The following is a 27,407-nucleotide window of genomic DNA, read 5'->3' as shown; positions in this document are numbered from 1 at the left end:
ATGGTATATAATGAAATTTACCAAAATATTTATATTTTTTCAATTTTCAGATTATAATTAGAACCATATGAGTGTTAGCAAGATTATAATGTAGTATTCTCTATTTGGTATTTTTAAAATTATTTTTGTATATATCATTCGTTTATCTAATTTCTTCTTTCTTTTTTTTATACTTATTCCCATATCTAAATCAATTTTTGCAAAATTAATATAATCTATATTATGTTCAAAAATTTTTTTCTTTATCTACAATATTTCTGGTAAATATCTCTTCATCTTTCTTCATTATCTCTTATACTTTTATTATTATATGTTTCTTTTCACTTGTCTATATATCTATTTATCTTCCACACACACACATTTTCTACAAAATTTATTTATTAACTTCTCTCGCATTAAAAACCTTTCATTTTATACATCATCACTATCATCTAGCTCAGAAAATTTCGCGTTAGCAGATATTCTGTTTTATCTCTAAGTAGTATTGACTTCAATTCAGTATGTATATTCACTGACGTACTTCCCTAGATAAACAAGCGTGTCATTTTAATGTTAAATTCTAATCCAGTTCCTTTAAATTGAATTCTTTAAATTCTCTTTCTATCTTTCTTTTCTAGGATTATAATAAAGTTTTCAAAATGCACAACACATTTCAATAAACTTTTATGTAGCATTAAGGCAGTATTTGTTTCCATTTCTTATAGTGTTCTATTTACTGTAAAATACTACGCTTTATTTGCCTTATTTCTAACATATATTGCACTTGTCTTTGAAAATTTAATTAAATACCTAATTCAATTCCTAATAATTTAATTTATTCTTTCATATTTCATCTCTATTTGATTAATTTTAATTTTTATGTTATCATCTATTTTTAGAATTAATATCTTCTATCAGATTTTTTTCCAATTTAAAACTATTCTTTCTAAGATTATTATTTATATAAGATATTTTAAAATTAAACGATCAATTTCACCAGTTTTATAAGAAAAAATGTTATATAAACAATAAGTCCAAAAATGGCTTTGCTAAAATATTATAATGAAGATATTCAAAATAAATAGCGGATTCACTGTTAATGCTTTACGTTGTAAGAGTTGATGAATATTTATTTAAAAAGGATTAATTATTTGGCCCGTATGATCCAGATTTTACATAATGTATCATACGTAATGTCGATTCGCGGCAAAAATTAATAGACAAGATCACTGAAAAATTAAATTAACTTCTTTTTTTCAATATAACGTGATAATATGAAACATATTTTTGAATCTATATGTTTGTACATTTTTTTTTCTTATTTCTGCTTATAGAATATACTGGCAAAGTTTAATCGTTTATCTTTGAACCTGTATATCCATTGCTATTGTTTATCCATTATATTATATTATCATTTACATTCATAATATTCATGTCTCAGGTCATATTTTTCTCGTTTAATAAATATTTATAAAAAAATACCAAATATCGACAATCTTCATGATATGGGATATTTTTGAATGCACATCAGAATAAAAACAGAAAGTCTGTTTTTCTGAATCAATCTCAAGAGAGATGTTACACGATAAAGTTCTTTATAATTTCTAAAAAAGACTTAGTTTCTGCTTAATTAAATGATAAAAATCCGATGTATATATGTAAATAAAACTGCCAAATATCCTCTGTTAGAAGATATTTTACTTTTCCTGCTTTCTATGCGTTTTAAAATGACAGCTAATTTAGTTTCAATAACTTCCCATTAAACTATATATTGAGATATCGTTTACAAATTAGATATGTTCAATTAATTCTGCTACATTTTTTCAGAAATTTGTTATTGTAAATTGCACATATAATCAGATTTAACACCATTTCTTTTAGTTTTAACATTATTACTATAAATCTCTCTAAACATGTCCATTCTTCATTTTCTTCTCGTCCTTAATAAACTTCACATTCTTCTATAAGAACATCCAAAATTTTCTTATTATTTTGTTATTTTAGTTGGGAAGCACAATTTTCCTGCATTAATTTTTCAATGAATTCGTAATTGTGAAACGAATTAAAATTAAAGTAATAGCAACTTCATAGAACATCCAAAAATAACTATTTATTATTTTTCATTTGTCCGTTGAATACTATGGACTTTTTTATTTAATGATATTAATCGACTATTAGTGTCATTTTTTTCTACTTATTATCGACATTATATCAATCTCTCATAGACTTCTACATATGTTATAGCCAAATTTATACTGGCCGACCGTTTGATACTCATATCAAATAGTACATCTGAATCAGCCAATAACTAAGTTAATTTACTAATTATTTACTATTTGATACGCGTATAAAACGATTGGTGTAAATTAGGCTTATAAGACACTAACAACGATGCAAGGGCATATCTAAATTGGGCAGAATATATAGATTGGATTAATATCATAGACTTCTACTGAGATGGATAAAAAAGTAAAATGGATAAAAGTTCCCTGTCTTATTTCTCTTTTTTTATTATATTTATAATTTATGCATAAATTGGATTTATTATGTTAAAAAATAGATATTAGAACGACCGACTTCAAAATAGTCTTCAAAAAGATTGATGCACTTGTCTCTTGGCAGGAATTTAAAGATTTCCTTTCTTTCTAGAAAACCCAAGCCTTTTTCTTATAAATTTTCATCACGATAATGCTAGATCTCATTCTACATATCGAATTCAGAAACTTTTGTAATGATTATTTGATTATGAAGCATTTTGCCTACAATCTAGATCTGGTTCTTTCTGATTTCCTGATAAGAATAATTTAAATATTAAATATAGTTTAAATAAATTATATCAAGAGCCGGATTTTTAGAGAGAATCTGTTTAAACCTGTTTTAAACCTTTTTTTAAACCGTTTTTCAAGATGAAATAAATGCATCAATCTTTTTAAAGATGATACTTGAAAAATAGTCATTAGCTTATATTAAATACTATTTACACTTTAAATCCAATTTGTGGATAAGCGATAAATAAAAATCATAATAAGATAGGAAATTTTACTTTTTGATTCAATCTAATATATCTTATATTAAACCACTAACATCTAGCTACATCTCATAGGGTGAAACATTGATATTAGCAGTATTAGCGGTTTAATAAAATATATAGAAGTCCGTAATATCGATAACATAAAACTCCAATAAATTCTATTTTCGCAGTAAGTTATGCATTTCGGTTATCGATTTAACGTCATATAAATGAAAACCCTGTTAAAAAGAGCTTTGGCACTATAAGTAGAAGAAGATAACAACTGTCGGATATTGTTGGATGCATTCAGCAAGTGTAACTGTTTTGTATTCATTTATGATTTTCTGTTGAACGATACTAAGTACTCCATTAAATTGCAATATGTTTATTTAGCGATTCCCATAGTTCCGTTACATTAAAAGTACACTGCATTTAAGTGCATTAATGTTAAATAACATTATTGTCGCTAATTCGATTATATACTTTTACTAAAATAAAATCTCCTTAAATTTGGCCTCATTATATATATATATAATTTTGGCTCTACATATATACATATACTTTCACAAATATAAATATTGCATATATCTTCTTTATAGATTTTTACATACACAACACGCTTGTGACTCAACTTGTTAAACTCAGTTTGTTAAACCCATGATATATAAGAGAAATATAAATAGTAAAAACTTATTTAAATAAATTTGCATATATATCGATAACGTATATAAAATAAAATATATAATAAAGAAATCAACTAATCTAATACGTAGAAGAGAGCAATATGGCATCTTATACATTAAATACTTATTAGTTAATTTCTTTATGTATGTCCATGCAAATTTATGTGAATAATCTTCCTAAAGAAAACATAAAAGTTATCAACATAATTTGACGTCAAATTGACCAAAATATAACGTAAATTTAGTCAATATAACATCAAATTGATATTACTTTAACTTCTATGTTCTTCTTGGGCCTAAACAGATTCAAGCCGATCACAGTTAAGTATTCAAGTATTCTCATGAATCGATTGTAAGATGTAAGCAATAAGCAAATAAAAAATGTTGTATTGCTTATGTTTTTTATATGCCATGGGCTTTAAGTGCAGAAAAATCTAAATAGTAAAAATCATTTTAATGTTAAAATGATTATTTTTACTATCTGGGAAGCGACATTTTAGTCAATCAATGGCGTGTTAGCTAATTAACTTTTACGAGAAAAAATATCTTTTCATATTAAGCTTCTATCTGAGACTATGTATTGAAAATTGAAGATTGAAAATTAAAGATTAATCAAAATAAAAGGACCTAAAATTTTTTTATTTTGATTAGTTAAATTTCAATTTTAATCTTCAATATTTAGTCTAAATATGAATTTGACGACGCTCATTTTTCATGTCAAAAGATGTTATAAACCAAAAATAATAAATTGGTATGTTTATTTTTAATTACGTGAGTTTTTTGATGCAGAAAATGAGCGTTGAACGTCACTGTACCTTTAATCATACATCGATTGGCTATCGTATCACTTCTTGTCACGCGTGTTCTGTATGCAAAAAACTTATATGTTGTAATCGAGTTCCTATATAGAATTCCATCCAAAATTTCATTTTCACTGATAGATGGAAGAAGACATGTTCTAAGGCACATCTTTTATTTGGAAAAAAAATTTTATGTTAATCAATATCAAAATTGAATTTTACATACATTATTATCTGTTTCTAGCCAAATGGACAAGAAACTTCTTTACAATTTCCATTCAAATTAAAAAAAAAAGATAAAAAAAAGAAAAATATTTCCCTAGCGGATTGAACAGTTCGCACTATAAAGAGATATCAGTTAACTTTTGTATTCCAAGAATTTTCCATATTCCATAAAGTGAAAATTAATAAGACTATTGTACTCATAAAGATAAGATTCTGCTATTATCATTATTAATATATCACAAAACAACAAATTCTTCCAATTGTTGCAATACATTATGTAACATATTTCGTTTCTTTACTAGATTGCGATCTTCCTTATGACGTAATATTATAATTATAGTACTTAAGCATTTCGTTCTACTGAATGCAGCCATTGTCTCTTTTAGTACAATCAGGAAAATAAATCGTTAAAAAATAAATATAGATGTTACAAGTTTACCATAGACTTATGTAAATAAATTGAGCGCTTTCATTTGAAGATAACATTGATAAGAAAAAGCAATAAAAATACTTTAACTATAGATACTTTACTTATCTGATTACTTCTGTGCTGATGAGAAGAAAGAAGGAAAAAATTTAATATTTATATTTAATATTTTTTTACACTCTTATCGTCCCTTTCCAGAATATTGTGTAATAAAGAAAACATCTTGTATATTTCTGTCCATCAAAGCATCTTGTCGGATAACTTTCTTCCTTTAGTTATCACATAAAAATGTTGATCTATTATATAAGTTTATATAAGTCTACGATATTATCACTTATAACATTTGCTAAATTTTTAATGAGGCTTGTATAAAGTTTTAATTTTGCATGTGCTTAAAAAATAATAACTCGAGAGATTCTATCTTTCTTTCAGATCACTTCTTCTCACTAAATTCAACACAATTTAAAAGGAACTCTTTCTTATAACTTATATAGAGAAAAAGATCTGAAAAAATCTCAGAAAATATTTCTTCTTTTAAGCACATGTATATTGAAAGTTTTGTACGTAAGTTTCATTAAAAATTTTTGATCAGGATTTACTATATTTAAGCAATTCAACCTTATTTGTTTTTGTAGAACATAAAATAAACTTTTTTACTAATCTATACTGAGAGAGACAAAGAGATATTCCATGTCGCTATCTCCTTCGGATATTATTTGATGTATCATGACACTTCTTCTAATTTGGAAAATGTTAAATTCAATGAATTTATCATATAATAGATTTGAGACTTGCTAATTGACTGTTAGCCAATTACGCAACATGTATTAATGTCAGTACTTCTGTACTCTAATTAAATTATTTTTTGATTAGTCCAAATATTCGTGCATCATAATTAATTATTCCGTAATTATTACGTAATTAATAATAAATACATAATTAATAATAAATAATTTACTACTACATTCTTATTAGTTAATGTAATATTGCATGAATTATTTTATCTTTTAACCCCATGTTTAATTTTTTTAGACATATAAATGTCAAATGTAAATATAAACGTAATATGTTTAATTTTTTAGACTTATAAATGGCAAATTATCAGATTGAACTTTATGTCATGATGCACGAATATTTAGACACTGCATCCAAAAATATAATCTCTCGCTCGTTCTCGCTCACTCTCTTTTAGATGTGAAAATACTAAAGCATTAATGAAAAATGTATGTACATATATACAGAATATAATATATGTATTTATATATGTACAGAGAGAAAGCATTAATAAATGTTTCCCATTTTCGACATTTTCAAGTCAGACGAATAGTGCGTAGATACTTATGTATCATAATTATTACCTCTAAGAAGAATCGAATGTTATATCGCTAATTTGAAAATGATACAAATTATATTACATTTCATTAATCTTACATTTAATCCTGATGGGCCACGCATCAAATTATTTATTACCAATTTACTGATTCTTCTGAGATAGTTTCCAACATGATATGTGAACAAGTATGTGTTTAACTTAAAAATGTCGAAATTAAAAATAAAGAAATTATTGATGTTCCTTGCATATACAAGGAAATATCAGAAAGTAAGGGTCCTTATTTAATTACAGACAATTAATTTAATTAAGACACAATTCTACTCTGACAACAGATATAGTCATGTTTTATAACAAATATCGATTGGAATATATTATAAAGAGAAATGATAGAAAATACTTTACTTTCTAATTTTTCCTCATAATATATTCTAATCGACATTTGTTATAAAAGCATGATTATATCTGTTGTCAAAATAATATTGTGTTTTAAATATCAAATAGAAAATCATCATATATATGGCGAAATATAATAAAATATGTCTAAAAGAAAAAATAGAACGAAAAATTATCTTGAATCATAAAATGTCGAACGGAAAAAAAATGACGGTAGAGAAATATTAAACGAAGAAAATAATAGGCAGCAGAGTGCTCATAAATCATAAGCTTAGCCTAATGTCATACGTAAACAGGACCTTGATTATCGTTGTCGTCCAAACTGATTCGACTAGGATACGCAGGACCACCACCATCATCGAAAAAACGTCTGAATGTGAACTCGAAGAAACCGTGAAATGGCTTCCCATTGTCCAATAACTCATCTGATTTGTTTGAATCCGATGACTCTGAGTTGCGCAACTTTTCGGGGTCAACGGGATCAAAATTACTCGTATCAGTTGGATATTCTATACGAGGTATATGTGGTGCCATTTGGCGTCGTAATCCCTTCTCGAAGTCAATATTTGCGAAGAACGGATGATTTTTAACTTCATTCGCGTTTTTACCTAACCGACGATCCGCACCAACACAGAGTTTTAGTATTAAATCCATACTTTCTGGCGATAGATTGGCCTGTTTCGGTATATGAAGCGTCGTTTCCCAATTAATGACCTGCAGAAATAAAACAAAAAAGCATTTATTATTAAAAAAATATTGAAAAAACGTTGAAAAACAATCTATCTCGAAAGACTTATGATTTTTTTTATCTTTCTTATATTTATTGAAAATAAGAGTGCTAAATACGTGTTATCTTATAAAGAAGATAGATTTTGATTGATTAGGAAAAATTCTCATTTTCCAGGAGAAAATTTCACAGTTCTTACAATATCAATTTAATTCTTTGAGGAATACATTCGACAGTAGAAAAAGCTTTTTATTAACATTTGTATTTATATATTTTTGCTGATTATGAATTTTAAGTCAAAAAAGAAGAGAGGAAAAAAGAGAGGGAGGAAGGAAAAGAAGAGGAAGGAAGAAAGTAAAAGAGAAAACCAAAAGGGGAAGAAAAGTGAAAGAAAGAAAAGGGGAGGCAGAGAAAGAGAGAGAATTATTCTGCATACCTTATATTGAGTTTCAGCGGGCGTATTGGCAAGAAATGGTGGAGAACCGACCAACATTTCATACAAAATTACTCCTACACTCCACCAATCGCATAACTGGGTATATCCTGTACGTTGTAGAACCTCCGGTGCGATATAATTCGGTGTTCCAACCAGAGAATGCGCCAAACACCTTTGATGTTCTCTATGTCGTCTACGTTCTAATGGCTTCAATTGTATGCACTGGCATTCGTTATTCCAATCGTCAGCTGGATCCATCGAATCTTGCTTACCATGACCTAAAATCATATAAAAAGATACATCAGCATACTATTTTATATATTTACGATATCGAAACAGTTATTATTATCGTTATTTTTATCATAGCCATCAAATAATTAATCATATAATAAAAATCATCAAATTTTATATTATTTTTAATTACTAAAATCTTATCATATTTTATAGATACATATTATATTTTGAGAATCCTTAAAAGAGAGAGAGTTTAATCAGTTAAAGACATACACAAATTATCTTACGCAACTAAGCAAAGCTGTATCTTCAAAATATATGATTAGAAATACAAAGAAATGTTGTAAAGCAAAATTAAATCATTTAAAACACTATATTTCTACGTTGTTTTTATGTAGTTTTGTACATAAATATAGTTGTGAGTAGGGCTGATGATTTACCTTGAAGACTTCGATATTCAAACTTTGAAGCTTCGAAAATTCTTCAGCTATATAATTGCTTCGGTATTAAAATCTTGGAAGATCGAAATTTCGAAGTATTGAAAGTTATATTATCGCGATAAATACACATTTATATAATTATGTGATAAAATCTGAATAAAATGTTGCAATTATGTTGCTAAATTGAAAAATATGTTTAAAAATTTTGATTTTGAATAATTTTAAATAATTTTTTGTATATATATATTAATTAATTCACCTCCAGATATACAATATTTTTAACATTTCTTACATGAATTTATAAGAATTTATTTTTCAAAGTTTCGAAGGTTCGAAATTGTCAAAAGTAATAGTCCTAGTTGGAAGTTTAATTGCACTACTTTTTTGCAATATTTTTTTTTTGGAATTCCATATTTTTAGTTATATTGATCCAGTTAGCAGTTTTTCTTCCTTTATAAAATTATTACAAAGTTATACTTAAAAATTGTTAACATTTATTTTAAATTTGTAAAGCAAGATTGTATAATGTTACAAATATTCAACTTTTTTGTGCAATTCTATATTTAATTTTATATTCTATATTTAAATTCTATTTTTATTTTAATGAAATTCTATTCTTTTGGGTATAAGTTCAACATATATTAGATTGTGTATAATCTAAAATCTAAATCTAATAAAATATCTAATAGTAGGATAAGCAATAGCTTTTGAAGATACAAAATATATATACAAGATATAAATATAAATATATATATTTTAATTTTAATTAATTTAATCTTGCCTTACATTATTTCTTTGTATCTTTAATGACGTTTTAAAGATAAAATCCCATCTAGTTGCAGAGAATACTTTGTATTTTAAAGTATAATACCTTTTTATAACTTTTCTGGATGTAAATTTATCTTTTTTATTTTTTTTGACAAGATTCTCAGAAAATTTGAAATTGTATTTCGCCAAAAATTAGTTAAACTGAAATGTCTATCTTATATCTCCATATTAATACTTTCCAATTATCATTTATCCTTGCAAAATTCTTTTAACAGAAGAAAAAGTATTTTGATGGCTTACAAAATTTATGTCAATTTTTCATTCTGACTGATATAAATATATTTTTCGAACAAAAAAATACGATGCATACATTACCTAATAAAAAGATATATCTGAATAAATATAAATGAATATAAACACGTTGCTTTTAATTTTGTTATGCAAATTATTGCAATTTTTTGTAAGCAATCCAATATTTGAATATCTACGCAAGAAAGAAATGACTGAAGTATGTTTACCGTTTTGTTGATAATATTTAGAATTGTGAGTCCAACGGAATCCCGTGCAGAGGCCGAAATCGGTCAGTTTGATATGTCCGTCACGATCAATTAAGATGTTGTCCGGCTTAATGTCTCTGTGAATAAATCCCATTTTGTGAACGCTTTCAACCGCACATGTGAGCTCGGCGATGTAGAATCTTGCCAATGGTTCCTTGAAGATGCCGAGTTTAATCAATAGCGACATCAAGTCTCCACCGGGTATGTAATCCATCACAAAGTACAGATTATCTTTATCCTGAAACGAGTAATAGAGTTTGACGACCCATTCATTGTCAGCTTCTGCCAATATATCACGCTCGGCTTTCACGTGAGCAACTTGATTGCGATTCAACACGTCGGCTTTACGCAAGGTTTTCATTGCGTAGAACTGATTGGTATCGAGCTTCCTAACGAGCGTGACTTCACCGAATGCACCGACACCGATTGGTTTGATCTTGGTGAACATTGACTTGTCCATCTTCGCCCGTTTTAATCTGATGTAATTAGACTCTTTCTGCGACAACATCTTCCTCATCATGCACTGTGCTTCCGCACTCAGGCCGATTTTCGCCATCTCCGTCTCTAACTGCATACGTCGATAGAGACGTTGTTTATGCGATTTGAGAATATTTTCTATATGCTGTTCCATGAAAAACTTGAAAGCCTGAGGAGAATAATTTCTTACTTTGCAATCCCTGCGTTCTTCTTCCTTCTCTATGCTCATGGTTTTGCGCTCGGGTATAGGAGATTGATGCTTGATTTTACCGCTATGATCGCCTTTGGTGTTGCCACTACCTTTGATACCAACGGTGGCGGTACCTTCAGGCAAGGATGAATGATTATTGTTATTTCTTACAGACATTGAGGTCGAGGCAATTGGCGGTAGAGATGGTGCATCCATCGTGTGTTGACAGTTGTCAACTGGCGAGTATTTCCTTTGAAGTGGCGGATGATGAGCAATTGGGGATGATCGCGGCCCACTGTTGCTCTCTATCGTAGAAGACATAATCGATGTATCTTCAGTGGGAGTGCTGTAAGGTGGCGGCGGCAATGGGTGATGTATACCGCGTTGTGCCGCTATCGCTAATGCCTGCATCGTCGTTGCATAACTTGGAGGTTCTGTTGTCGGTATATTAGTGGACGGTGTGGCCACATTGTTCATGGGTGGATATGCAGGCAGTGGTTGCTGTTGTTTCTGTTGAATGGACGATGCGTAAGAAGGAGGCGGTGGTGGTGTGTTGTTGGTAGTAGAAATCGGCTGCGGCGCTGTGGGCGCAATAGCAGTCTGCAACACAGGTTTCTGCACTTGCGTACTTTTCACTGATTGCATGATGATCGGCGGTTGTGTTTTAGCTTGCCGCGCGCCCCACGCTTGCAACGGCGTCGGTCGTGCCATTGACGTCTGCGTGCTACTAGGCGATATCGTGGACACGGTGATAGGACTGGGTGTACCAGCCGACGTCGGACCTGAATAGATGCCTGACGACGGACTCTTACGGTAATCTTGCTGCGACTGTGTGGGACTTTGCCGATTCTGCATAGAGACACTGTAAGAGGGCGGTTGCACTGCTTGACCAGCGGATGAGGATGGAACTATGGGATAAGGTGGCGGAGGTTCAATCTGAATACTCGTATTGCTATTGCTCGTCTGATAAATGCTGAGGGCCTGCATCTGCTGCGTTAGTTGCTGTTGTACTTGAGGACCATTTTGCACAATCATTGGCTGACGACTGCCAGAATTATTAACGCTCGCCACCGGACTAGTACCGCGCTGCGGCGGATTTACTGAGGTTGATGTAACACCAACCGTGTTGGACGTCGTCACTGTCGGTCTTGTCGGCACGACTGGCGCTGGTGACATTCGCTTGAGCATTTGTTGCATGTTGGTAGGCACATTAGGTTGATTATATGGCGCGTGAGGCGGCGGTGGTGGTGGTGGCGTGGAACTGCATCGAGGCGGCGGAGGAGGCGGTGGTTCCCGTTCCACAAAGTTATTAGGCGAGTATTGGCGGCTTAACTGTGGATGCGTGCTAAGTTCTGTGAGGCGTGGACTATCGGATCGCGAGCTACCCGCTCCGCTGTCCAATGCGGGACTGCCGCGTTGCAAGCTCAATTCTCTCTCGAGACTCGGTTTCCTAATGAGTTTGGTATTGAGTTTACCGAGTCCATTCAGAGATTCCCCCTGAGTTTGTTTCAAGTATTCTATTGCTGCATCTAATCGCCATCCTGCGAATTTCATGGCGCGTAAACCTATTTCCTGTAAAATTATTTTATTGAATAAGTCCTATATATATTGTATATCGTTAGATTTATTGAGATTATAATTAATAATACACTGAAACCTCTCAAGAGTAAACTGCGAAAGAATATATTGCAACCCTTCTATGCGTTAAGTAATTCCCAAGGCTCATAACATGAATAAAGGTTCAACGCAGCAGTGTATAAAACTGTGGGTGCAATATTTTCTCCCGGCGACATAGAAAGAATATATTCCTGTATTCTCCTGTCTCACCTCCGAATATCCCATGGCTAATAATTGTGCCAATGCCTGTCGCTGATCCGGTTTATCGACAGTGGAACCAGAAGCACCGGATAGTCCACTAAGACCCGAGGCGGAGCTAATACCACTGGTCGTAGATACAGTAGAGATAGTGCTAGCAGCACTGGAACCCACCTCTCCAACCCCGCCAATATTCGCAAATGGTAGTAGCGAATTGCGAATCTCAGCTAATGCCTTTTGGTGGTATCCAGAGCCGCGAGTGCTCGATTTGTTGACTGCAGGTGGATTCATAGTGGCCCATGCTAGGCCCTTTAGGACCTAGCTTTAATCTGGTTGTGGCATATATAAATGTATCTACAACATAAAATAATGTTCTTATTAGACTTGGTTAAAAATAATATGTAATAATTTGAGAATGAAATAAACCTTACCGAAGTAAAAGGAAAACAGAAATGTTGTGCATTACAACTTTTTTTTTGATAATCTTAATTTTGTTTTTTTTTTGTATATTATTATTTTATATATTTGTATGTTTTGTATATTATTATTTTGTATATTATTATATTTTGTATATTTTTTGTATATTACTACAAATGTATGGAATTTACATAAACAGAATGAATTGATATGTTGAGGAGACGTAACATACAAGAATTTAATTAAATTTATCTAAATTTTAAAAGAAAGAAATTTATATCGATGTGAAAATAAAAGATATATTTTTCTTTCCTTTAATATATAAACAATATAATGCACAATTGTAGATATAATAGACTACATAAGACAATTGAATTGAATTTTTTTCAAGTATTATTTTAATACCATTTTTTGAGAAATATCAATACCAACATACATGAATAATTAATAGCCAATAAATATATATTATAATTATTAAGCCCTTTCTTTCTTTTTACACATACGCATGTGTCATTATATAAATATTTTTTACAAACTTTACATTATGTTTGAGAGTAATAAAGACTTTGTTTTATACAATTCTATTGAAATATGAATTAAAATTAAGATTGTCTTTATATTATACCTAGATGTAGAAATTGACATACAAACATATACTTAATTTACATAACAAAATAATACTTACAGAATACCAGATCCACTGCTAATTTGTCCTGCTGCGGATACTTTTTAGTGTCATGATTGGCGACAGCTCTCTAGTCAGGACAGCTAGTCGAGTTCAAAACACGCTCAAAAGAGCTCGGGGGCGATTCCTGCCGCTCGAATGACGTATAACACAATAACAAGAAGATATATTAGTCAGAAAAACGTAGATGAAAAAACGCAAGGAACTTGTATTCTTCACACCGTCTTGAAAAACAACCTCGCTCGACGAGATTGGCAGAGACTCGGAAGGCACACTAGGCATATTTCGCATAGTCGCTTCTCGGCATCCTCGTACCACGCGATTGATAAGTGGCTAACCTATCTCCAGGCATATTGCTAAACCCGCTTCGGGAGAATGCTAAGGACGACGGTAAACAGGTGACAAGCTTAATGTCAACGCACCTGAGACGCTACAACGTGACAACAAACGTACGAGCCGTCGAGATCCCGCGGGACAGAGTTCTCCCGATGGGGTGACAGACGACAGCAGCCGTCCCGAGCATATTATTCCCCTGGCTCGCTTCCCAGCGTTCCTCGCCGTTGCTTCTGGCGAGCCGAGCGGGCGACAGGTGAGGCGAGGTGACAGGACGGCGCAAACGTCAGCGATGCGCGCGAGATTCACGCTAAATCACTCGGTGCACACCTCTCGCGAGAGAGCGGATCGTCGAGCTACAGAGCAGGCAGAGACAGATGAACGGATGCACGTACACATACACACACATACACACACAACACACACACGTGTACGTATCGTGTCCGCATGCGTACGTATCGCATCGGTCGCTCCGACTTCGGAGTTCCTCGCGCCGGGGCCGCCTCTTGGCGAGAATTCGCACGGTTCACACACGCGACAACAAAGGCGGATTACCGAGACTGTAAATTACTAGAATAGCCGTGGCAGCCATTTTGAAATGCCACATTCCTATACGCAGCCAGTATGGTATCGCGACACAGCCACACGGGCCCTTGACAGCCTCTCCTCTCGGAGCGATCTGTCATGTCCGAGGTGACTTATGAGACAGCTGACGCGCGGCGAAATTTCTCCCTTATCGTCGCATTTCCCCGATATTTTCATTTATCGCGAATCATAAGCCTGCGCGATTACCGCATTTCGCTCACACGCACACACACGCACACACACACGTGGGGAGCGGTGCCCATGTATGTGCGAGGACAGAAATGCTTTGGGAAACGTATCGATTGTGTCAAGGTAGACACGGGAAATGCATATATTTGCGTCGAGGTGCAATTTTTGTCCCCCTCCTTCCATCTCCTGATAAATTTTCATGAGAATAGATTTTTTTCAGGTTTTTTTTTTCGTTTAATAAACGCAGCGATCTGACGCTGAGCAGCCGCTCTCTCTCGTTTTCCTTACCGATTAGAGGCAAATCGTTCTCCACTTACACCATGAACATATATCGTAGAGTTTATATCGAAGACAGTCTCTCTCTAAAGAGAATCCGAAAACGGAACATTTTTTTGTTGATTGATCGAGAGATTTTCGGAACAAAAATGGCGAAACTAATCGAAAAGTTGTTACATTTGGCGCCATTATTTAAAATGTACGTTAGTAACATTAGTAAGTTTTCTTAGAAATGTTATATATTTAAGACTTTTTTGTATTTTTTCAAATCTTTGTAAAGTTGATATTTTTTGTAGTAAAAATATTAAAAGAAAGAAAAATTAAGGCTTTTACAGGCCAGAACAAAGCAATTTGTCAGCCGATTATTCTGATTGGTCAATTCCAACCGTAGTATGATTACAGCTTTACGAACTAGCCGTAAGTTGATTGGCTATCGCATCGTCTCTCACCACGCATAAGGCTGGATCCACATGCGTGAGATTTAAAGAGATCTCAATATTTAAAAAAATCAATTTATATAATTCATGAAAACTCAACGAAACGCAAAATTTGTATTTTGTTACGAAAAAATGCGTTTTATTAAATATTCGCTCTTGTAAACATCCCGCTGACTGCAGAATTAATACATCAATGTGTGTTTACAGCACACATAAAATAAACATAAATTTAGTACATATTCTATTTGTAAAGATATAAAGCTATTATATTTAACGTATTGAAATTTCATCTTTAATCAAGATTTTCTTTATAAACATAACATTATAATATAATATAGAATAATGTATTAATAATTTTGTTAAAATATTGAATCAATATATATTTTAGTTCAAAATATTTTATTCTCTTGTGTCGTATTTAAAAGAATAAACAATATTCTAACAGACTCAAAATGCATACATATTTTCTTTGTAAATAATTTTTCACATTTTTTTAAATTAACTTTTTTAAAATAATAATGATATTTTGTTTGAAACTCATTATGATACATATCATAAAGAAATATTTAGGTATGTTATGTTAAGAGATTATTTAGATATATAATCAACAAACTTTTTCCTCTCATGTTGTTATTATAAAATTTTCAGTACAATAAATTAATTATAATTACCACTTGTACTTCCAATATATGCGTTATTACATAAGAAAAATGAAAAATTCTTTCATCAACAAGAGTAATTTTGTGATGGTTACTGGTTTTAATTAATCAACGAGTTGATCATTCTGAAATATAAATTACAGCAAAACAAAAATTAATACTATTTAAATATAATTATAATAAAATACTAAAAACATGATTAGAGATATAATATGATAGAAGGAGAAAATAGGATGGAGAGAGAAAGAGGAGGAATAAAAGAGAATAACTCACCCGTACAAATAGTAGAAAAATGAAAGTAGATAAAATGCTAGCTTAACCCATCCTTCTCTTTGATAAACAGACAGATCATAAGCATTCATAATGCTCGTAGGATCATATAAGCCAGATTCTGTCATCAAAGGCCTGTTCATGTATCGCCATACATGATAAGCTATCAGTGGAATATTGATGAACAGTGAAAAATATTGTTCACTGATTAAAAAGAAAACGTTGATGACAATGTGCAATATATATTCCGGAAGAACTAACTGAAAAAAATATAATTATTAATATATACACATATATATAAATATTTATATCTTTACACACACACATATATATATATATATATATATATATATATATATATATAATATACATCTCTTACCGGATTTAAATTATTACACTGATCGATTGGATTTTTATATCCAGTCTTTAATTCATCGAATGTGATTACCTAAAAGATTAAACACATTATTCGCACAGTAATGTAATATATGCGGGAATATATTTATATAAGGTTATATGTGCAATTGATGCAAATAGAAACGACTCTTTTAATTTTTAAAAGCTGTAAAATTACGGAAACGTACATGAAATATGGCGAAAAATATTAAAAATGCGTCACCAATTAATGCTATGATATATGAAAAGGCAGCTAAATTGAATGTCATTCTGACAAATGCGGAGAACGTATCTAATATGTCTAGTCTCCATCGAAGATATGTTCCACTTGACGCTCGCGATCATCTTGTCCTTGTTGTTTGTTGCAAGTTGAATAAAGATAGATGATGTTCACAAATGTTACAAACAGCAAATAGAACGCAGTTTAAAATACAAATATAACAATTTTTGCTGTATTTTCCTGATTGATTAATTATTCAGATTAAAAAATTTGTATATATCTATATATTACATATTAAAAGATTGTAAATATTGTTCATTTTTTTTATACATACATATATTAAGTATATCTACCTATAAATAGTATTTTATAAATAAGCTTTTTCATAGATTAATTTTCTTGAAAAAATAAATTTTTAAAGTTTAAACCAATAATTGTTTTTTTATTTTTTCTATTTTAGAACCAGGGGGAGAGAATAAAACTGTTTGCAATTAAAACAATAACATACCTAATGTTTTAAATACTTTATTTGAAAGTAACAAAGAATATATATATTAAATTAGATACACATGCATTATATATAATATATGTGTATGTGTGTGAAAGACAACAAAATATATTATATAATTTTTCTTTACAATTTGTATATACAATGAAATATATATTATAATATTTACAAAATATCAATGTAACACAATTTGTTGTGCTATTTATATTTTAAAAATAATTTCAGACAGTTCTAGTGAGATCTGAATTGGCGTAATTATGACTCAACAAATGTTGAGATTCTAATCTACTCGTTACTCTTTCTTGATCCTCCCATTTTGAATGATAATTCATAAGTATTTCCCTTTTGGGTTTCAATATGTGCTTAATATTACCATAAGATATATCTATTTCTTTAAACGCGTTCAATAAGAATATAGCAATTATAACTATGAGAAAACCACAGCAGGAACCCAAAATATTCTCCACACTCATTTTTTCCCATTCTCTGAATAGAATCGCGGATGCAATTATCACCAATGTTGTAAAGAGAACGTAATAAATTGGTGTCACAATAGATGTGTCAAACAAGTCAAGCGATTTGTTTAGATAATTCATCTGTACTATGATACAAAGAATAATGCTAAATATGAAGACCCATGTCAGCCAAATGACAAATGCGTTCTCTTTACCAGATATGGTCTCCCTTAAAGCTAAGCCTAGCCCTTTACAACTCATAACAGTTAAAGAACCCACAGAGGAGCATAAACAAATGTACACTAAAACATTTTGTTTGCCATACGCCGGACCAAAATAAAATATAATTAACAAGGTACAGATTATCACAACTAGAATGTAAGATATAAAACCTGGTTGTTTTATCTTGATAATTAAATCACTTAAGCTATTAATTTCTTCCTCTTTAGGAGAATGTAATACTATTATAATGGAGCCTAAGACACATAATAAACAACCCATCTAAAAGATAAATTGCAACATTAAAATATTGTAAATTGTCACTAAGCAATCATTAATATTTCTTCCTCACCTTTCCCAATAGATTTAATTTTTCATTAAGATATTTGGAAGCTAATACTGCTGCTACTAGAACACTTAATGCACCCAATGGTGTTACAAGTGATGCAGGCGCAAAGGCATATGCAATAAAATTTGCTGCTTCTCCTATTCCCACTATAACATTCATTTTAATTAATTATCATTTTTCTTTACATGACATAGAAAAATGATAGCATCTGAAATCTTTTGAGATTTATACATACTAGATAATAGACCAGCCCACCATATCCATTCCTTTAAATAACCAAACCCTCCACAAGACGCACGTGTTCCACCATATCTCTGAAGTCGAATTAAAGCTATTTTCTTAATGATAAAACTGGCACCTAAATAAAATAGAATAAATAACATTATATTAAAACAAAATAATTGATTTCCATTTACTCTTGTATTTCACCTAAATCTACTTGGTAAAATTCTTATATCCATAATATAATTTCTATTTTTTAAATAAAACAACTTTTTTCTGTAAGAATAATTTAACTAATATTGACAAACAAAATATTGACATTTCTTTTCTTTTTTAATAAATTCATTAAATCACTAACCTATAAATCCGCTAGAACTAATCGCTAGTCCTAGACCGATGTAAAAATTCATTGTGTCATAATGCGTATCGTCATTTGACACTTCTGTCGTAACACTCATGTTTTATTACTTAATTAAATCTGAATTTTTTTGCAATTACATGTTTTTATTCATATAAAATCATAGACATAGTAACATTAGAAATTACAAGAGCCAGGGCCATGAAGAAGCCTGAGAGAGATCATGGGCCTGTTCTTTTTAGCTGCACTAGTGCAATTAGTTAGAATGAAAAAAAGTATGTTTGTCTCTTTCCAACTTATTGCACTAGTGCAGCAGTGCAGCTAAAAAGAACAGACCCCATGTCATCGTTTTTCATGAGACAGTTTTACTAAGTTGTATAGTGGCGCTCCCTAGATCCATTTCAGAGCCGATGGAACTACATGGCTAGATTCACTTTTTGATCCCATGGTAAAACGACCGCTTGGTTCATATCCGTACTAGATCCATAATTATGGATCAAAAGTACGGAAATATATTATAAATTTACTAACATTTATTACATATCATTAACTGCGTGTAATCTTTTTTTGTTTTAATACATATTATGAACCCGTTTAAAGAATACAAACAAAATATATGTAGAAATGATTTCCTTAATTACGTTAATGTAAATAAAATTATTATGTCAATGTAAATAAAAAGTGAACAAAATTTCTTTCGTAAGGCATTTTTGAGAAAATCGATTGTAAAAATCTGATGTAATCAAGTACATATGCACTTGATTAATAACAAAAGGTGTCTTGATGCATCTTTGAAAACATTATTAATAAAATGTTTCCGATGTCGAAAATTCCGAAGTCTCTTATACAAAACTTTATTTATCTCTACAATATTTCACGAGTATATATCATCTTACTGTAGAAAATAAAATGAATATTATTCGTTTGAAAATAATTTTAATGGAAAATTTTGCGATTATAAAATAACATCAAACACTTAATTACTATGCATTTTTATCCAATGCATCTTCTTCTTCAAATCTTTGCAGTGCTATGATCTGTCGCATTCCCAAGACCATATTAGGGTGTTAGTGCTTCTTTCTTCTTATGATTTTATCATTCTTTTACTTCTATCTTATTCAAAAAATATAATAAATATTAATTATTATAATTATAATATATTATAATATAATTATTACATTAATAATTATTAATATAATAATTATAATTATGGTATCTCTCTTAGTCTGACTCTTTCCCTTTGACCTATCCGGCATGGGTGACCCTACCAATAATTAAGGCCGGTGTTCATATAGTCTTATATTTAAGATCGTTTTAAGTAAAATTTAGAAAATGTTTGTTATTTCATTGAAATTGAACAGAATTTTAAAATGCGATCTAAGATCATATTCAAGATGATTAAATATAAAAACAGATTGTATGAATACCGGCCTAATTACCGCCGGCATAGCTCTCCGGATCATTAAAGTACTCAAACCTCCTCACCCGGCAAATGCCTTCGTTAAGGTGGAGATACCCCATCGAGGAGGTAAAATTTTTTTACTTTATTTTCTTTTAATAGTGTAGGTTTTTCAAATTTTCCAAATAGAAAACAATACAAAGAATTTATAAAATATTATAGTGTATAATTACATAGTTTGCAGTCATATAAAAATATATTACAAAATATATATTATAATTATAGTACAATTTATAAATTGGTGATGCTATCAACATCAAATAAATATGTATTCGAATTTATACAAATATTTTCAATAATACGGATAATGATGTTGAGAGCATTAACATACACGCTTGGACTTACAATAATATTGTATATATGTATATGGAAAGAAAAAGAAAGGAAAGTTCGGAGAGTAAAATAATTTTTCGAAAAATGAAAATATTGCAAGATATATTTTCCATTTTTCGACTTTTATTCAAGATTTATTCTCTATTGTAAGTGTTATAAATAACTTTTACACATAATTTTGTTATCATTTTCACAATAGTATAACTTAATACATAATATTTTACTTTAGCTCGAAATACAATATAGTTATAAAATATAAATTACAAAATTAATTTAATATATAATGATACAATCAAATTGAAAGTCTATAATGTATAACAATAACAATAATAAATTATATATACATAATACATATATATAATACATAAATAAATTGTTAATATATAAAATTTTACATTATTGTTAATACATAAAATTAATAATACATAAGATAATACATAAAATTTTTCGTTGAAAACATGTAGTATATAATACATAATTATAACAATAAAATATACATTATATATAATACATAAAATAATACATAAATAATTGTTATGTAGAATATATACATAGATTATTTTACTATATATTACACGAAAATATCCGCAATACGTACAACGTAAAATTGATTAGAAATTTTTAGATTAGCGTAGCTGATCATCTATCGCGACTAAAAGAATCATTAATAAATTTATCGATTATGTTCCTCTCAATTAAGAAAGAGTAATTTTAATGCGGAATTTTAATGCGTTTTGTAAGATTTTCTAAAAAAAATGTTCGATGACGCGAAAAGATAAGTAAAACATCGATGTTACCCAATGATTAAATCAGAGAAAAAATCGCGGTTTAAATTTCGCGAATATATATGATAAATAAATAAATTAATAATAATAGTAATATTTAATCACAATACATATAATTTCTATAATAATCGGAATACCACGTGCGCACACGCAATATAATTATTATCATTTTGTATGACAATAAAAATATTGCAACATTAGAGGCGCATTTTAATTATAATTTGTACAATATTATAATTATAATATACGTAAGGAATGAAACGCGGATGCAGAATCTAATACTCGATTTCTTTTCAAATATACAATTTCATGTAAATTTCGCGATCAAAAGTAAAATATATATCTTGTTCCGCGAACAATTGCAAACAGGCTAAACTTTAATGTTCCTTAAAATAATCGCGTTATCGCCACGTTTAATGAAGGATAACTGGCCCAACGATTAGACCAGATCAAAATCCCTCTGCCGGGTGACACGCTGGTTAATATCTGACAGAGAGAAGAACGATCCTAAAAGTGGAAAGCGACTTCAATTTGTCTTATTTCTTCTATTTCGGATCTCGCGAAATCGATTCACAACGAATAGTTAAGTGATTCATTAAACATCAGAAGTCCCTCTACAGGAAGGAACGAATCCCCGATCCTCCTGATTGCTCCCGATAACAGTGATTTCGGCAGCGGATTAACGACTGTTACCCTTCTTATCATTTTCAATATATGAGATTAAAATTCGCGTGAAAAAAACATGTTCTTCGATTTTAAGAAATATCTTTTTTTACTAAATAATGACTGGATATAATGATTTTTATATACATGTTACAATCAAGTATATTTAGAAAAAATGAAATACATGCGCTTTTATCGTTGCTTGGTTAAATATGTGAATAATAATTTTAGGGTACCAAATGTGCTCGAGACAAATCAAATCTGATAACAGCGAGATTAAAAAAAAATTCAATTTGAATATTTAGCAACATCAAATGAAAGATTATCAAGGAATTAATTTTTCTGTTGCATTTAACAGTTAACACTTAGCACGTAACAATAATTTGCAGACATCTTACTGATATCAGAGTACCCATTCGATTTGTCTCGAATTTTTTAATTACTCACACATTTTATATTATATCATGCATTCCTAATATATTATTAAGAATAATATAAAAAAATAGTTTTTCAAATATGTCACAACTTACGCACATGTATTTTATTATATATACACTCTTATCTAAAATAAACTATAATTATAATATACTGAGATAGTGAAGCATCCAGTGATCCCTGCAAGTGGTTTCTTAAAAGAGACCAAAAATAAAATTAATTCAAAATTAATTAATAAAATATACTTGTTTGTAACCATAACTTTTCAAATAATAAAAATTTTGTACAAAAAAGTCTGCAAAAACTTTATTAAATGAAATTTATATTTGAAAAAGTGAATTTTATTTATTATATCCATTTTTGAACTATTATTAAATATTTTCATTATTAATATAATATTGATATTAATAGAAAAGATATTAATGGAAGAACATTTTTGACAAAAAAAAGGAAAATATATCTTCTCTCAAAATATATTTAATGAATTTTGTGATTCGATTTCAGACACTGTACGGTGATCGTCGTTAAATCACTGCCAAAAACACTGTTTTCAGGAACCGCCAAGAAAACCTGGGTTTAATTCCAACTCTGTAATGGAAACTCCCAATTTTTAATGAAGCACCGAACTAAGCGTTGCGGATAAATTCCCAAAACCGACAAGAAATAACTCTCCACAATGAAAATCGTTTCGACTATCCGCCAGTACGAACCGTGCATTTGCTAGCGTCCACTTGACATGAAAGATAGCGATAAGGCTTCTTCGCCCAGACAGCGATCACGTCCAAAAACGTGAAAATAACGCAATTGTTTGCAATATAATTTATTATAAAATCGTTCAATAAATATTTAACGCGATACGAAATACATTTCCGATACGAAATACATCCTTGAAATACATTTAATTGAAAACGATAATCAAAGAAAATTATTTCGTTTTACAGATTTTAATTTCCGCGTGATCGATAATATTTAATCTTTCGCAATATTTTATTTTCGAATATACTTGTGTTTTTGTAATATTAAAAGCGCGACAAATTTTACGAGTAAAAAGCTAATATCTAATTATTGGGTTAACATCGTGTTTCTTTTGATACTTTTTTTTTAGTAATCTTTATTATGTAAAAGAATTTTTTTACAGTATTTGCGCGATTAGGAAAATTTCTCGAATTTATTAATAATTTTTTAGTATAAAAAGTAAGTTATCCAAATACCTTAATAATTTTACAATTCAAATATTCAAATATATATTAAATGTGTTAATTCAACAAATTTTGTTATTGTACGTATTCTTCTAATTTCGTGTAATGTACAATAGATTTCTTTTACATTATTACAATTAGACATTATTACAATTTATATACAATTGTGCAGAAAATTATGAAAAATAAAAAATAATACAATTTATATTATAGATGCTATTAGTATCAATATTCTCAACATAAGGAAATTGCCAAATTTTTATTATTTGAAATGATTAATCAATGATAATCAATGTATATAGATTCAAATAACTTAGAAAAAAAATTATTTAGTTTGAATTACTTTTTATTCTCAATATTTTATCAAATAAATATTATCATATTAGATACTAATAACATTCACATTTGAATTCAAGTGATAAAATAAATTATTAATACAGTTTATAAAAAATAAAATATTAAATCTAATACATGTTATACGTATAATAAAATGCAACTTAAATGTATATTATGTATTTAAGTTACATTTTTTACATTTTCCATACATTAATTTTTTATTTTTATTTATAATTTTTTTATAATCAATTTCAATTCTTTACATATAATTTATTTAATTTTATACAAAATAAATTATATGAAAATACTCTTAAAAATAACATATTTTTATGTCTTTTTTCCTGAAAATAAATTTAATTTTTATATGCCCTAATAGCCCTAACAGACCTAACAGTCCTAACAGCTCTAACAGTCCTAACAGTCCTAATAATTATGTTTTTCCCTTAAAATAAATTTAATTTTTATATGCCCTAATAGCCCTAACAGCCCTAACAGCCCTAACAGCCCTAACAGACTTAACAGACCTAACAGTCCTAGCCGCCCTACTTGCTGGCTTACACCAGCAAAAATTCGCGATAAGGTGAAATAAGGGGAACCCTAATTAGGAATCCGCGATAATGAGGATTTTAAGGAGTCTTAACCGAAAATCCGCGATAAAATTTAGGCCTTAGCCGCGCAACACATCTTTTGGCCAATATTGACCATGTAAATATTTTTCAAGCCAGTTATCTCTGGCCATTCATCCTGACGACTAATTTGTTTAAAAAACGATCGTGCGATATTATGATCGTTTCTTTAACGCACGTTATTCAGTCGTCAAAAATTGCAAAATATAAATCATCATGCATATATAAAATATAATTAGCATGCATTTTAACTCTCGGTCGGCGGGTTACTTATAAATATCTTTATCTTATAGATTAAATATTTAAATATTTACATATTAAAAATCTATATTTTTAAAATTATTTTTTATAAAGGCCGATATATATAATGGAAATAAATAATTTCATGTATATGTCTCTCATAAAATTACAATAAAAATCATCTATATCTTTATTTTAAAAATTTTTCCTTTACTTTTTCACTTTAATTTTTACACGCGTATTGCCCCGCCAACCGAGAGTTAGAAGCAACGGATTTCTTCATGCATTTACAAATCCTTTGCTTCAAAATAAAAGGTTGTCACTTACCGGCACTGATGCGCAACAGCGGAGTTGATATTGAAGCTACGTTGTCTGTAACATACAAATATAAAATACAAATTATAACAATGTTTAAAATAATTAATATTTTAAGAAATTATTATTGGACTCATTGAATTTTATATCCGATGCACGCAATTATAAATAGATATACAAATATTAAATAATTTTATAATTAATTAATATTTTTAAGTAGAAACTTTTACAGAAAGAATTATACAAAAATTTTCTCAATTTTTTCTTATTTAAATCATTCATATAAATCAAATTAATAAATTAAATTAATTTACTTATTTATACACAGTTAATAAAAATAATAATACTCACCATCAGGTTGTTCCGCTGGTGCAGGATGCCTTTCCTAGGCCTGCTCCTCCTCTCAGATCATCTGGGTCGATCTATAACATACAAATAGAAGATCTAAATTATAATAACGTTCAAAATAATTAATATTTCAAAAATTATTGCATTGAATTTTATATTCGATGCATATAATAATAGCAGATTAATAAAATAATTCTATAAATTTTAGAAACAAAAACATTATTAATAATCCTTTAATAATTTCATAAAAGCTTGTATCTTTACAAGATCTTTTTCTTCAATTCTCTCTTATTTAAATCATATAAATAAAAAATCAAATTACACGATTAATTGTTTAAATTTTAATAAATATATTCAATATTTAATATATATAATTGCAAATAAATAAACTATTTACCAGAAGGTTGCTCTGCCGGCGCCCGATGCCTCTTCTAGGCCTGCTCCTCCTCTCAGTTAGACGCGCGATACTTAACGGCACTCCCGCACTCACGAGCGATATTTTTATATCGCTATTTTCGCACTTTTACGCGCGATACTAAACGGTTTCCGCACTATTTCGGTACGATAAAAAATTTTCTATTTAGTCGCGCGATGTATATACTTAATATGTGTATACTTTGAACGGCACTCCCGGTTTCGGTACGAGCGAAAATCCCATTTCACTTATGAGAATCAGCTTCGAGCCAACAGGTCGGGAATGCAACGATACAATGAGCAAGGACTAAGCCCAAACCGGAAAGAAGACGAAACGATTGACGGAAATAGAGGAAAATGAATTTCACCAACTCTTTTTCGCGCATAATTATCCTATCTCGTACCGAACCTGGACCCGCTAAGCACGATTTCAGGTGCTTCGCCCGGAACACGAAGTTTCCCGCAATGCAGGATATGGCTACACCAGGCTGGTAGACGGCAAAAGAAGAGGATACCCACATTTTTTAAATGCTAACATTCAGCAATTTAGAAAATGGGGAGGCAACCCCTTTTACCGAGCGAAAATCGTGCCTAGGGGAATCCACTCGACTCCTCGACAGGGTTAACACACGCAGTGCGTGTGGCTGTAGACGAGCAAAGAGAAGGAACCCATTGACGACCATTCCGAGCAATCGATCGAGTTCTAACTAATTTGAGCCGAATCACTTGACGAAGCACGAAGCACGAGTGTACGTTGTAGAGCAACGTGTGCAAACTCGAAATCCTAGTTAGTTGGCATCAGAAGTAGAGACTCGTGACAATAATGAAATTGGGATTTTTATACGAAAAGTCCAACGCGGAAGCGCGAAAACGCGATGACGCGAGAAAGCTAAACGCGAAAACGCGGTAACGAAACGCCGCCGTCCGCGACACGTTGACGGCACCGACGACGAAAAGTCGACGACGCGTGCCACATATGAGCCATTGTGCGACTCGTGGCAATGCTGTGCTGGGTACTTAGCTTCCCCTTCAGGCTCCTTGAGATTTATCCTAAATTAAAAAATTTAAAATAAACCTCAAGGCACCATCCAAGTACTGAGCCACCCCACCGCGTCAAGGTGTACCCATAGAGGGGTGGATTATATACATTTATAATATAACGTATAATTTGTGTGAAATTTA

The 27,407-nt window shown here is 30.3% G+C and overlaps 3 protein-coding genes and 1 long non-coding RNA gene across 4 annotated transcripts; all 4 read right to left on the bottom strand.

The window, feature by feature from the left end:
- Window positions 1–6,902: 6,902 nt before the first annotated feature.
- Window positions 6,903–15,005, bottom strand: Wts (serine/threonine-protein kinase warts). Its single transcript, XM_083086453.1, has 6 exons — window positions 14,358–15,005; window positions 13,597–14,285; window positions 12,507–12,848; window positions 9,974–12,251; window positions 8,014–8,291; window positions 6,903–7,564 (listed from the first exon to the last, which is right to left on the bottom strand). The coding sequence occupies exons 3-6, from the start codon at window positions 12,783–12,785 to the stop codon at window positions 7,133–7,135; spliced, it is 3,267 nt and encodes a 1,088-aa protein (XP_082942579.1). The 5' UTR covers window positions 12,786–12,848; window positions 13,597–14,285; window positions 14,358–15,005; the 3' UTR covers window positions 6,903–7,132.
- Window positions 15,006–16,026: 1,021 nt separating this feature from the next.
- Window positions 16,027–17,089, bottom strand: Cni (protein cornichon). Its single transcript, XM_083086075.1, has 4 exons — window positions 16,930–17,089; window positions 16,725–16,793; window positions 16,349–16,605; window positions 16,027–16,200 (listed from the first exon to the last, which is right to left on the bottom strand). Exons 1-4 carry the CDS (start codon window positions 17,008–17,010, stop codon window positions 16,176–16,178), a joined length of 432 nt encoding a protein of 143 aa, XP_082942201.1. The 5' UTR covers window positions 17,011–17,089; the 3' UTR covers window positions 16,027–16,175.
- A 381-nt stretch (window positions 17,090–17,470) lies between these two features.
- Window positions 17,471–19,310, bottom strand: Spict (magnesium transporter spict). The gene is made up of 4 exons (XM_083086865.1): window positions 19,073–19,310; window positions 18,728–18,850; window positions 18,496–18,638; window positions 17,471–18,425 (listed from the first exon to the last, which is right to left on the bottom strand). The coding sequence occupies exons 1-4, from the start codon at window positions 19,170–19,172 to the stop codon at window positions 17,691–17,693; spliced, it is 1,101 nt and encodes a 366-aa protein (XP_082942991.1). The 5' UTR covers window positions 19,173–19,310; the 3' UTR covers window positions 17,471–17,690.
- A 5,657-nt stretch (window positions 19,311–24,967) lies between these two features.
- LOC145964354 (uncharacterized) lies at window positions 24,968–26,899 on the bottom strand. Its single transcript, XR_014436436.1, has 3 exons — window positions 26,209–26,899; window positions 25,815–25,885; window positions 24,968–25,520 (listed from the first exon to the last, which is right to left on the bottom strand). It is a non-coding gene; the product is annotated as an uncharacterized LOC145964354 (long non-coding RNA).
- Window positions 26,900–27,407: the final 508 nt, after the last annotated feature.

The sequence above is a fragment of the Camponotus vicinus genome, unplaced genomic scaffold, assembly GCF_025532165.1.
Source record: "Camponotus vicinus isolate PSW18456_S1 unplaced genomic scaffold, iyCamVici1.0 SCAF_13, whole genome shotgun sequence".
NCBI lineage: Eukaryota > Metazoa > Arthropoda > Insecta > Hymenoptera > Formicidae > Camponotus > Camponotus vicinus.
Note: the sequence above shows the minus strand (reverse complement) of the source record. Positions and strands in the feature narration are given on the sequence as shown.